The following is a 12057-nucleotide window of genomic DNA, read 5'->3' on the forward strand; positions in this document are numbered from 1 at the left end:
TTAAATTAATGATTGTAAGTCAAGATATACTTGTAGTACCTACCACTGTGCTTCAATGAGTACTGCTACAAATTCCAAATATACAATATTTGTATGTGGGTGGGGGGTATATATGTATGTATGTATGTATGTATGTATCTATGTATCTATGTATGTATGTGTATGTATCTATGTATGTATATGTATGTATCTATGTATGTATGTGTATGTGTGTGTATCTTTAAACATATCCAATAATAGCATGACTTCTTAAAGAATTTTCACAGCATCCATTTATTTTTTTAATTTGGATATGGGATACTAATTGCGTTCAATTTCCATTGTAATGAAAGTTAGCTATGATAAATTTAATCACACTGATTTTCATAAGAAATTAACTCAATATGCCTCAATGTTTTAATACAATAAAGAAAAATCAAATATGGATATTATTACAACACTTCACATTCTTGTTCTCCATTTTTCTAGGGATTTCTTGGTGATCTATCAGTAAAATACGTGCACATATTCAGATGACTCTGGGACATTTTTTGCATCAATAATGAAAGGATTATCTGGCAGTCGCAGTCACCATCATGGGGTTGCCTGTGAACCTGTATGTGACTCTCTGTTACATCACTCAGATAGGAAACCATATCTATTAAATCCTATGGACCATCATCCTGCAGATCATACTTACTATACTCAAAGAAACTCTTTTCAAGGAGAATGTATGGCTCCATACAGTGATCAGATTGCTAGCAGCACATTTCCTCGGAGACATTATAATTCCCACAAAGAACTTAAGGATGAATGTGCTTTGGTGCCACATGGAACAACAAGTAAAGGTAATCGCATCCCTGCCAATCTTTTGGACCAGTTTGAAAGGCAGATTCCTCTTAATAGAGATGGCTACCATACTTTACAGTACAAAAGGACTGCTGTAGAACATCGTAGTGATAGTCCAGGAAGGATCCGCCACTTGGTGCATTCTGTTCAAAAGCTTTTCACAAAATCTCATTCTCTTGAAGGCCCATCAAAGGGCAGCATCAATGGAGGCAAAGCAAGCCCAGAAGACATGCATAGTATAAGATATGGCAAACGTAGCAAAAGTAAAGATAGAAGATCGGATGGAAAATCCAGGTCAAATGCATCTGGATGGTGGAGCTCAGATGACAACCTTGATAATGATGTTTGCATTTATCATGGACCAAGTGGGATAATGACCATGGGAAGATGTCCTGATCGTTCTACTTCTCAGTACTTTATGGAAGCCTATAATACTCTAAGTGAACAAGCAGTAAAGCCTTCCAGAAGCAATAATGATGTTAAATGTTCTACCTGTGCAAACCTGCCTGTAAATTTGGATGCTCAACTAATGAAAAAAAGCGCTTGGTCCTCTACTCTGACAGTAAGCAGAGCTCGTGAAGTTTTTCAAAAAGCATCTATGAACATGGACCAGGGAGTACTGAAATCAGAGAGTTGTCAACAGGAACGGTCCTGCCAATATCTTCAGGTACAGTATATGTCATTTATTTGATTATTTGTACTGCTCTTGGTTCCATGTCTATTTTTCATACTAAGATGAGATTGCAAATGAAAAGATGTAAGTGGGAGTTAATCTAAATACAAATTATGAATAAATCTGCATTTTGGTTGCTAAGAAGCAGTGTTTCAAATGAATTCATACAGTGAGGAACTGGTTCACTTTCTTAATATGTGGAAAGAACAAGAGCTCCTTGAATAATTGTGGGGGATTAAAATGGCACTCTAGGCACACAAAACAGCACAGCAGGGTCACAAGGAGCCAGAGGTAGTAAAGCTTTCGTTTTGCATTACAATCTCAATGGACTGATATTCCCAGGACAGAGATTTGTTAGCTTCTGTAATCTTGAGATCTGCCTTCATGTTATTTTGGTGATGAAAACTTGAAATTCTTTAAACACTTAGTAATGCCTCAGTGTTTTGTATACTATGAAGCAACCTACAGTCAGTTTTTGTCACATACAAAACAGCCTTTAGGAAATAATTATATGAAGTGACCAGGTTGGTGTTCCTGGCTGCTATTCCTTTAAAATAAATAGCTAGCACTCTCTGAAAAAATGCAAAGTTGAAAGACTGGAATTATTGAATGTTCTGATTATACTCTTTGAGAGTACATCAGTGACTCCCGCACAAGCTGTTTGCAGTTAATAAAGCGTCACTATTTTTCACCAGTATTGTATCTTTAAATGTCAAGAATCAGATGTCTGCTCTTGGAGCTATCATACTGCCGGTTAATTTTTGTGGCAAACGTGGATCATCAGAAAATTAACACAGTTTCAGCTGTAAAAGATCTGTGGATTATTTTTTATGCATTTTCTTTTAAAATGGATATGACACACTTAACTGTGAATGGACAGTGGAGTAATGTCAAACAAAGGAGAGAGAAGACTATGAGGAAAAAAGAGGTTTGATCAATAAAATATTTTGTTGTTTGGTGGGGGATTGTGGGGTATGAATCATTGCTCTGTTCTTTTTATCTGCTGTTTAGTTTTATTTCAAAACGGTTTGTGCTCCATAATTAGTGCTAGCTGTTTTTAACCTGATGAGCACCTTGCAATCATAATTTTGCACTTGTATCTCCTTGTTCAGGTAAAGGATTGGATTTTATTGTCTTGCTGACTTATAGTTTTATAGTTCAGATGACCTAGAAATGAACCAGAGTATCAAATTTTAAGGGGTTATTTTTGAATGCAAAAAACATTGTATCTTAAGGCACATTCAGAAATATAAAACAGCCTGATATATGTCCTATATGAATGTTTATCTCTGAATATTCTTATGTTCTTGAGGGACTGTTAGCATCATGTAGTGAATTAAGAAGATTCAGTTGATCGAATCAAAATAATGATACTGTTATGTTCTGTGTCAGGCCAGATTTACCTTCAGAGACTTGTCAGTTACATATCACATGACCTAATGTATGATATTGTGTGTATGTGTTTGTGAGTGTGTGTGTATCTGTGACTGTGCATAGGTGAAGACAGACAGACAGATAGAGATATACTTCTCTTTTTGCATAGGCTATTTTTCAAGGACGGATAATATAAATCATAGGATTATCCCACTGAAATAAAATGAATATGCAAGTTTGCCTACCTGGTAATGAGTTCCACATAATTTAATAGAGCTTATGTCTGAGGACATATGTATATGCTTGTCCTGTTAGAGATTAAAATTCTGTTAATATATAAATATATAAAATTCATCCTAAATATATATTGAATGTGTAATTAAATTGTTCTTACTTTTTGCTATGCAACTTAAGATTTTAGGTTGACATTTATTTGGAAAGAAGTAAGAAATGTCATTATTCCGAGACAGTTAATAAAATATGATGGATACAAGGAAGATACTAGGGAACAAGATGAGTATTTTCGATATCGTTTAACTCTATTAATCAAGTAAAATTAAAAGTAATTTTAACAGTAACAGTAATATAGGAGCATACATTTCTTGAAGGTTCTTAAACAAACAACTCTATAATTATAAACCATACATATTTGCAAAAATCACGTTTCTGTTATTCCTCGAAGAAGCCATGCTCACTAATGTTTATATACAACAAAACAAATGTGTTAAGCAAAGAGAGCTGTCAGGTTTTTAAAATTAATTTCCCTGAAGGGGAAAACTTCCAAATAGGTAATTTTCAAGTAAGGGAAATTCTCAGGTTTTACTATTGACACTGGTCAAGAATTGTTATTTTATTCTGATTATAAATGTAACGATTTTTAGGTAAGTCCAATTACATTATTTTTACAGTTTAGAATATGAAGAATTTATACACTAAAATACATACCTTTCCATTACTGCGATTGCTGTAGTAGCAAATAAATATTCAGAGAGAATGAAGAAAAGTATATCAAAAGACAAAATGAGCATGATTTTTTCTGCATTTATATATTTTCTGCATTTGCTGCTTTATTTAAGCATCTCGGGTTTACATGAGACTAATCTAGCTGCAATCAATGAATGTGAATATTAGAATTTACTATGATCATCGGGCAGATTTTTTTTTTCATTCTTATTAATCTATTATGGCACTGGAAGCATGAAATGTCAATCCCAACTGACACTCAAGCCTCTCAGCAGTTTTACTGATTAGCATGTCTATTATTGTCATATATTACCTGTCTGTGTCAGTTGGAGATAACTTCTAGACATTCTAGAAGTTATGTTTGAACATTTTTTTAAAAACTGAACATTGATCTTGATAATTCAGTATTGTTTTTCATTCTGTTTTACATCTATATATTTTAAATGGTTGAAATTACTGATAGAATTGGTAATTAACATGATATTATATCAATGATGTCTCATATAATCCAGACAGGGCAATGCAATAATTTTTCATTTATTTATTTATTTTGTCCAATACACAATAATACACAATGAAGGTTATAGTGGAAATACTGAAGAAGAATATAGGAGAAAATATAGGAACAGAATATATCAATGAGATAATAGAATAAAAGATATAGGGATAGGAGAGAAGAGATATGAGATACGGGGTAGACAATAGGACAGGGGATGGGAGGCACACTAGTGCGCTTATGCACACCCCTTACTGACCTCTTAGGAATCTGGAGAGGTCAAGGGTAAAATGTTGGGGGTTAGGGGATGACACTACTGAGTCCGGTAATGAGTTCCATGCTTCAACAACTCGATTACTAAAGTCATATTTTTTACAGTCAAGTTTGGAGCAGTTAATATTAAGCTTGAATCTGTTGCATGCTCTTGTGTTGTTGTAGTTGAAGCTGAAGTAGTTGTTGACAGGCAGGGTGTTGCAGCATATGATCTTGTGGGCAATACTTAGGTCATGTTTAAGGCATTGTAGATAATATTTTTGAGTAATGAAGTAGAGGGGGGGTGCATCTAACCACAGTGGTTCTTCATCATTTTACAGAAATGATGTTTTATTTCTTAATGTCATAATAATTTCACTTTAGTTCAGATTAACATAATAATAATAATTATTATTATTATTATTATTAATAATAATAATAATAATAATATTTATTATTATTATTATTATTAATAATAATAATAATAATATTTATTTTATTTATTAAATTTATTTATTTATTTATTAAATTTATTTATTTATTTATTAAATTTATTTATTTATTTATTAAATTTATTTATTTATTTATTAAATTTGTATGGCGCCCCTCTCCGAAGACTCAGAGCAGCTCACAACAGTAATAAACAATGTACAAATCCAATACTTAAAAAAACATCTAAAACCCATACCATTAAAAACCATACAACTCAGGCATACCATTCATAAACCATAATAGCCTGAGGATCTCTCAATTGCCCCATGCCTGGTGACATAGATGGGTCTTTTTTATCAACAAAATGTACTAGTTATAGCAATAATAGTTTGAAATTACTGACTTGGCTCCTGAAATCTTATTTATGACTTGCTGTTTACTAATGAAAAGACAATAAAAAGAGATTTGATCAATAAAATATTTTGCAGTTGATGGGTGAGGAATTGTGGGGAATGAGTCATTGCTCTTTTCTTTTTATCTGCTGTTTAGTTTTATTTCAAAACATGGTATGCTCCATAGCTAGTTCTAGCTAATTTTAGCCTTAACTTGCAATCATAATTTTGCACTTGTATTTCCATGTTCAGATAACCGTTTGGTTATCAGTTATTTTACTTCATTTTTATTTACACAATTGAGCAACAATGAGCTTTTAGACACTTACTGTATTTTTCGGAGTATAAGACACACCATTTTACCATTAAAAACTTGGGTGTATCTTATACACCGAATGTAGTCCCACCCACCCAGCCACCCCACCCTTTGGGCTCTGCCTCCCAACAATTTACCTCCTTGCAGCAAACAGAGCCTTTTAAGCCAAGCAATTCATTATAAGCTTCCCAACTCTCAGCTGACTGAAGCTGCAGGTAAAGCAAGTGCTAAAATGAAAGTGAAACTAAAGTGTAGCTTTAGCTGCAAGGAGGCAAGAGGCAGGGGCAGAATATTATTTTCTTGTGCTAATCAGTTGCTGAATCTGGATGCAAGGAGGTAAAGTAAAAACTATAAATGTCTATAGAATGTTCAAATTATTGGACTTATTTTTTGAAGGCTTAACAAAATGAAGAAGCTTTTTAAAATAAATGCTTAATCTGAAGAGACCCAGTGCTGTTGTATCTTCTTTTAAATAATAGAGAATAATGTATAGTTCCAGAAAGCCACATCAGTTTCAAAGGTCTGTATAAGTATAATCTGAAATGTAGCAGTGTCCTGTTTAATATTAAGATAAGACAGCTGAGTTAAATTGTGACTTAGTCATGTTTGGTGTAGATCTATTTAAATAATTGGGAGGAGTTCGTTTGACTACTTTTAAGAAAACTTTCTGACATTAATATACTGCCATAATGTACATTTCTCCGATTTCTATGGGTCAGGCACACATGCACAGAAATATACAGCAGTGTATATCATCTGTGCTGTTTGCTGTTTGGCACATTGCTGGGAGGCATAGTCCTTTTTTCCCTGTTTTCCTCCCCCAAAACTAAGGTGCGTCTTATACTCCGGTGCATCTTATACTCCGAAAAATATGGTACCTATTTTAAAACAAATAATGTAATAATGGAAACAGTCAAATTCATAGCAAAACTTCCATAATTCAACAAAGTGGAAGGAAAGAAAAACTTTTTTAAAAAGAAAGTATATTGAGTTTAAATCGTTAAAAAGGGTGGGGGAGGGTCATTGGAAAAAAGGGAAAGGGGGAAGAAAGGCATTACATAGTAATAAAACAGGTCTTAAACTATACATAAAGTAATCTATATCACTGTATTAGGACCACAATTACAGTATATAACAAGTACAGTAGTACCTCGTGATACGAACCCCTTGTCATACAAACTTTCCGAGATACAAACCTGGGGTTCGGAAATTTTTTGCCTCTTCTTACGAAATTTTTCCGCCTTACGAACCCGCCACCCAAACGCTGAACCCAGAAGTTCGGCAAAAGTTCAGGTTCGGGTGGCCGCCGAGAAGCCCCGCCGCCCTTCTGTCACCTTTTGGGGTTTCTCGACATCCTCCTGAACCCGAATGCCAAACCCGAACTTTTGCCGAACTTCTGGGTTCGGCGTTCGTGAGGCCGCCGAGAAGCCCTGCCGCCCGGCTGTCGCCTTTTGAAACAGCCGGGGGGCTTCTCAGCACTCTCCCGAACGCCGAACCCGGAAGTTCAGCAAAAGTTCGGGTTCGGCATTCGGGTTTGGGAGGACGCCGAGAAACCCCGCCACCCGGCTGTCAGCTTGGCAAAAGAGCCGCGAAGAATTCCATGGGCGGAGCTTTGACGTCACAGAGACATCCTTCCTGGCCGGCCGAAACGTGGACTCCTATTGGGATTCCCCGCCTCCGTTTGAGCCTCCCGGCCGGCCGACAGCTCCGCGGCTCTGTTTCAAAAAGCGACAGCTGAGCGGCGGGACTTCTTGGCGGCCTCCCGAACGCTGAACCCGGAAGTTCGGCAAAAGTTTGGGTTCAGCGTTCGGGTTCGTGAGGACGCCGATAATCCCCCCGTCTGTTTCAAAAGGTGACAGCTGGGTGGCGGGGCTTTCTCGGCGGCCACCCAAACCTGAACCCGAACTTTTGCCGAACCTCTGGGTTTGGCATTTGGGAGAACGCTGAGAAGCACCCAGCTGTTTCAAAAGGTGACAGCCGGGCGGCAGCACCCAGCAGAGCACCATTTTTGCGGCGGATTTTTCTTGCACACATTAATTGATTTTACATTGTTTCCTATGGGAAACATTGTTTCGTCTTACGAACTTTTCGCCTTACGAACTTCCTCCGGGAACCAATGAAGTTCGTAAGACGAGGTATTACTATATATAACTTGATCTTGAAGATAGACTCTTGCAACATATTTTCTTTAACTATCCTTTAATTATTTTGAAACACCAATTGATCTACAATCTCACATGATAAATATGACTTATTGACCCAACTTAATACTCAATCACTTTACTTTCTATCATATTATTATTATTATTATTTATTAGATTTGTATGCTGCCACTCTCCGGACACTCGGAGAGGCTCACAACAACAAACAATTTAAAACCCTCAATATAAAAAGCAATCATACATACCATACATAAACGAAAACGGTCATGGGGAATCAATTTCCCCCTGCCTGACGACAGAGGTGGGTTTTAAGAAGTTTGCGAAAGGCAAGGAGGGTGGGGGAAATCCTAATCTCCTGGGGGAGTTGATTCCAGAGGGTCGGGGCCGTCACAGAGAAGGCTCTTCCCCTGGGTCCCGCCAGACAACATTGTTTCATCAACAGAACCCGGAGAAGGCCAGCTCTGTGGGACCTAACCGACTATACACTCATTATCTTATTATACCACAATGTCACATATCCTGAAAACATCTGCTACTTGGCAGACTCCTCCCACCCTTTGCCCTATCCTCAATCTCCCTCTAACATCATCTCTTCCTCTCTTCTTTTATTTCCCCTTCCCCTCTATTTCTTTTTGTATCTTATAGATTTACTACTCTATTTTACATTATGTGCATGTATTTTATATCTCTTGAAGGAAAGAAAATCTTTAATTGACAATGAAAACATATCAAAGTTCATACTTGTAATTTTTTTAAAAATTGGCTTAGGAATTTCACTATCCATAGTGCTACAATAAAGAGAGTCCTGGGTCTGATCACCCACTGTTTAATTTTATATTTGGAAGTGTGATAACCATGGTCACATAACAAAAACTCCAACACTTTGCGAATGGTTATATTTATGACGGTTGCAATGTCCTGGGGTCATGTGATCATCTTTTGCAATCTTGTTAGGAGCAAAATCAATGGGGAATCCAGATTCACTTAATGACCATGTTATTAACTTACTTAATAAATGTAATGATTCATTTAACAACTGTGGCAAGAACAGTCACAAAATAGAGAAAACTCACTTAATAAATGTTTCACTTCCCAACATAAATTTTGGGCTCAATTGTGGTCATAACTCAAGGACTACCTGTATGTTCCTTAGATATTTTGTGTTCAATAATCTTGTATCTGTAACTCTTGGTTTTTTTATTCTCTTCTTAAAACTTATTTAATAGCTATGTATCCATAAGATTATATACCGTATTTTTCGCTCCATAAGACGCAGTTTTTTCCCTCCCAAAGTAGGATGAAAAATCAGCCTCGTCTTATGGAGCGAAGATGCAGGCAGGGGGGGGGGGGGGAGGCTGCGAATTCGGAAGCGCCATCCCGCCGGCTGGCTGGCTAGCTGCTGCCTGGCCCACCGTTCCTCGTAAGCTGCGCCCGTGAGCAGGCGTGCACCCCCAAATACACCCGAGCGCCCTTTTCCACGGGCGCGCGCTCCCCATCCCCCTGCCAGCCCGCGGGGAGGTGGGCGGGGGCGGGGAGGTGTGGCAGTAGGAGTAAAGGGAGCCGCGGCCGCCCCTGCCTCCCCGCTGGCTTCTCCACGCTGCCCTATTGCCCGCCCGATCCGCCTCCTCTCCTCCTCTGCCACCTCCTGCGTTGGGGCGCGATCTGCCTCTCCTCCGCTGCCTCCTCCTGCCTTGGGGCGCAATCTGCCCCCTCTCCAACGTCGCTGCCTTCTGCCTTGGGGCGCGATCCGCCCCCTCTCCTCCTCCGCCGCCCCCTGCCTTGGGCGAGCAGTCCGGGACAGGGTGGCTTTACGCTATGAAGAGAAAACGGCCGACTTTTCCCTGCTGCCGGAGCCGTTTCCTCTTCATGGCGCAAAGCCACACAGTCCCGGACTCCGGGATTGCTCGCCCAAGGCAGGAAGCGGCGGAGGAGGAGAGGGGGCGGATCGCGCCCCAAGGCAGAAGGCGGCGGCGGAGGAGGAGAGGGGGCGAATCGCGCCCCAAGGCAGAAGGCAGCCATCTGCCCAGACAGAAAGGAAACAAGAGAGAGAAAGTGAGAAGAAGAGAGAGAAAGAGGGGGAGAGAGAGAGAAAGAGAGAGGGGGAGAGAGAGAAAGAGAGGGAGAGGGAGAAAGAGAGTGGGAGAGGGGGAGAGATAGCAAGAGAGGGAGAGAGAGAAAGAGAGAGGGAGAGGGGGGGAGAGAGAGGGAGAGGGGGGAGAGATAGCAAGAGAGGGAGAGAGAGAAAGAGAGAGGGAGAGGGGGGGAGAGAGAGGGAGAGGGGGGAGAGATAGCAAGAGAGAGAGAAAGAGGGAGGGAAAGGGGGAGAGAGGGGGGAGAGAAAGAGAGAGGGAGAGAGAGAGAGGAGATAAAGAAAGAGGAGAGAGAGAAAGGAAGAGAAAGAAAGAAAGAAAGAAAGAGGGATAGAGAGAGAGAGAGTGAGAGATGCTCAGTGAGCCTTTCTTTGAAGTTGCCTTTCTTTCTTTCTTTCCTTCTTTCTTTTTCTCTCTTGCTCTCTTGCTCTTTCATTCTTTTTTCTTTCTCTTGCTTTCTTTCTCTCCTTCCTTCCCTCATTCCATTTCTTTCATTCCCCCTCTCTATTTTTATTTCTCTTTCATTTTCTTTCTTTCTCTCTTTCTTGCTTTCTTTCTTGCTCTTTTTCTTTCTCTCTTTTACCTTCCCTTCCTCTATTTCTTCTTTTCTTTCTCCTTCCTACCTTCTTCCCTCCCTCCCTTCAGTCCTTCCTCTCTTACTCTCCCCTTTCATAAGTTTCCTTGCTTCCTTCCTCTGTTCCTGTCCCTTCCCCCTTTCTTTCTTTCTTTCCTTCCTTCCTTCCTTTCCTCCCTCCATTTCTTGCTTTCCTTTTCCTTCCTCCCTTCTTCCCTCCCTCACTCCCTTCTTTCACTCCTTCCTCTCTTCCTCTCCCCTTTTTGGCTCAAAATATTTTTTTTCTATTTTCCTCCTCTAAAATCTAGGTGCGTCTTATCAGCAGGTGCGTCTTATAGAGCGAAAAATACGGTATATAGATATATATAGATATACATACATAAATACATGTACCTACACACATACACACACTCACACACATAAAAATACACAGAGCAGACAGGTAAAGTTTATTTAATTTTGATTGTTTCTACTGAATATAGGTAGCTCTCGATTTACAATCGCAATTGAGGCCAAAATTCAGGTTGCTAGATGAGACATTTGTTAAGTGAGTTTTCCATTTTACGATCTTTCTTGCTAGAGTTAAGTGAATCACTGCAGTTGTTAAGTTAGTGGCGCAATTTTAAATGACTCTGGCTATACCCACTCATTTTGCTTGTCAGAAGGAAGGAAAAAGGAGCCCCAAGATATTGCAACAATCATAAATATAAATCATTTGCCAAGTGTCTGAATTTTGACTGTGGGGATGCTGCAAGAATGTAAGTGTGAAAAATGATCATAGGTTTCTTTTTTCAACGCCATTGTAAATTTGAAGGGTCACTGTAGTACTAGTAAGTGAATTCTGATTTACACGTTTTTTAAAATTAAAAATTTAATTTAAATATGTTAAAGGGTTAAATAAGGTCCAGGAGAGAAGTGTTTTTAATAGGAAAGTGAACACAAGAACAAGGGGCCACAATCTGAAGTTAGTTGGGGGAAAGATCAAAAGCAACATGATAAAATATTATTTTACTGAAAGAGTAGTAGATCCTTGGAACAAACTTCCAGCAGACGTAGTTGATAAATCCACAGTAACTTAATTTAAACATGCTTGGGATAAACATATATCCATCCTAAGATAAAATACAGAAAATAGTATAAGGGCAGACTAGATGGATCATGAGGTCTTTTTCTGCCGTCAGTCTTCTATGTTTCTATGTTTCTAATTGGAAATTTGGTGACTTAGATGAAATGATGTGATTAGACTCAGATTGAGATGTGAGAGAGGATTCAATGTACAGTGGTACCTCGAGATACGAGTTTAATTCGTTCCGGACCTGCGCTCTTAAGTCGAGCAGCTCTTATCTCGAACGACTTTTCCCCATAGGAATTAATGTAAATAATTTTAATTGGTTCCAGCCCTCAAAAAACTCACAAAGTTAGTCTAAATTATGCAAAAAGACATTGCAAGAATAAATGTAACTTTACTTATTAATAAGATGATAAGCTGAGAGCTTTCCTTCCCT

The 12057-nt window shown here is 38.8% G+C and overlaps 1 protein-coding gene across 1 annotated transcript in view; it reads left to right on the forward strand.

The window, feature by feature from the left end:
• Positions 1-541: 541 nt before the first annotated feature.
• Positions 542-12057, forward strand: part of DLGAP1 (DLG associated protein 1) — a 130344-nt gene continuing 118828 nt past the window's right edge. Inside the window, exon 1 of the mRNA XM_070747582.1 lies at positions 542-1495. Coding sequence (XP_070603683.1) covers positions 542-1495 — 954 coding nt within the window. The remainder of the gene's footprint in view (positions 1496-12057) is intronic.

The sequence above is a fragment of the Erythrolamprus reginae genome, chromosome 3 (genome assembly GCF_031021105.1).
Source record: "Erythrolamprus reginae isolate rEryReg1 chromosome 3, rEryReg1.hap1, whole genome shotgun sequence".
Lineage (NCBI taxonomy): Eukaryota > Metazoa > Chordata > Lepidosauria > Squamata > Dipsadidae > Erythrolamprus > Erythrolamprus reginae.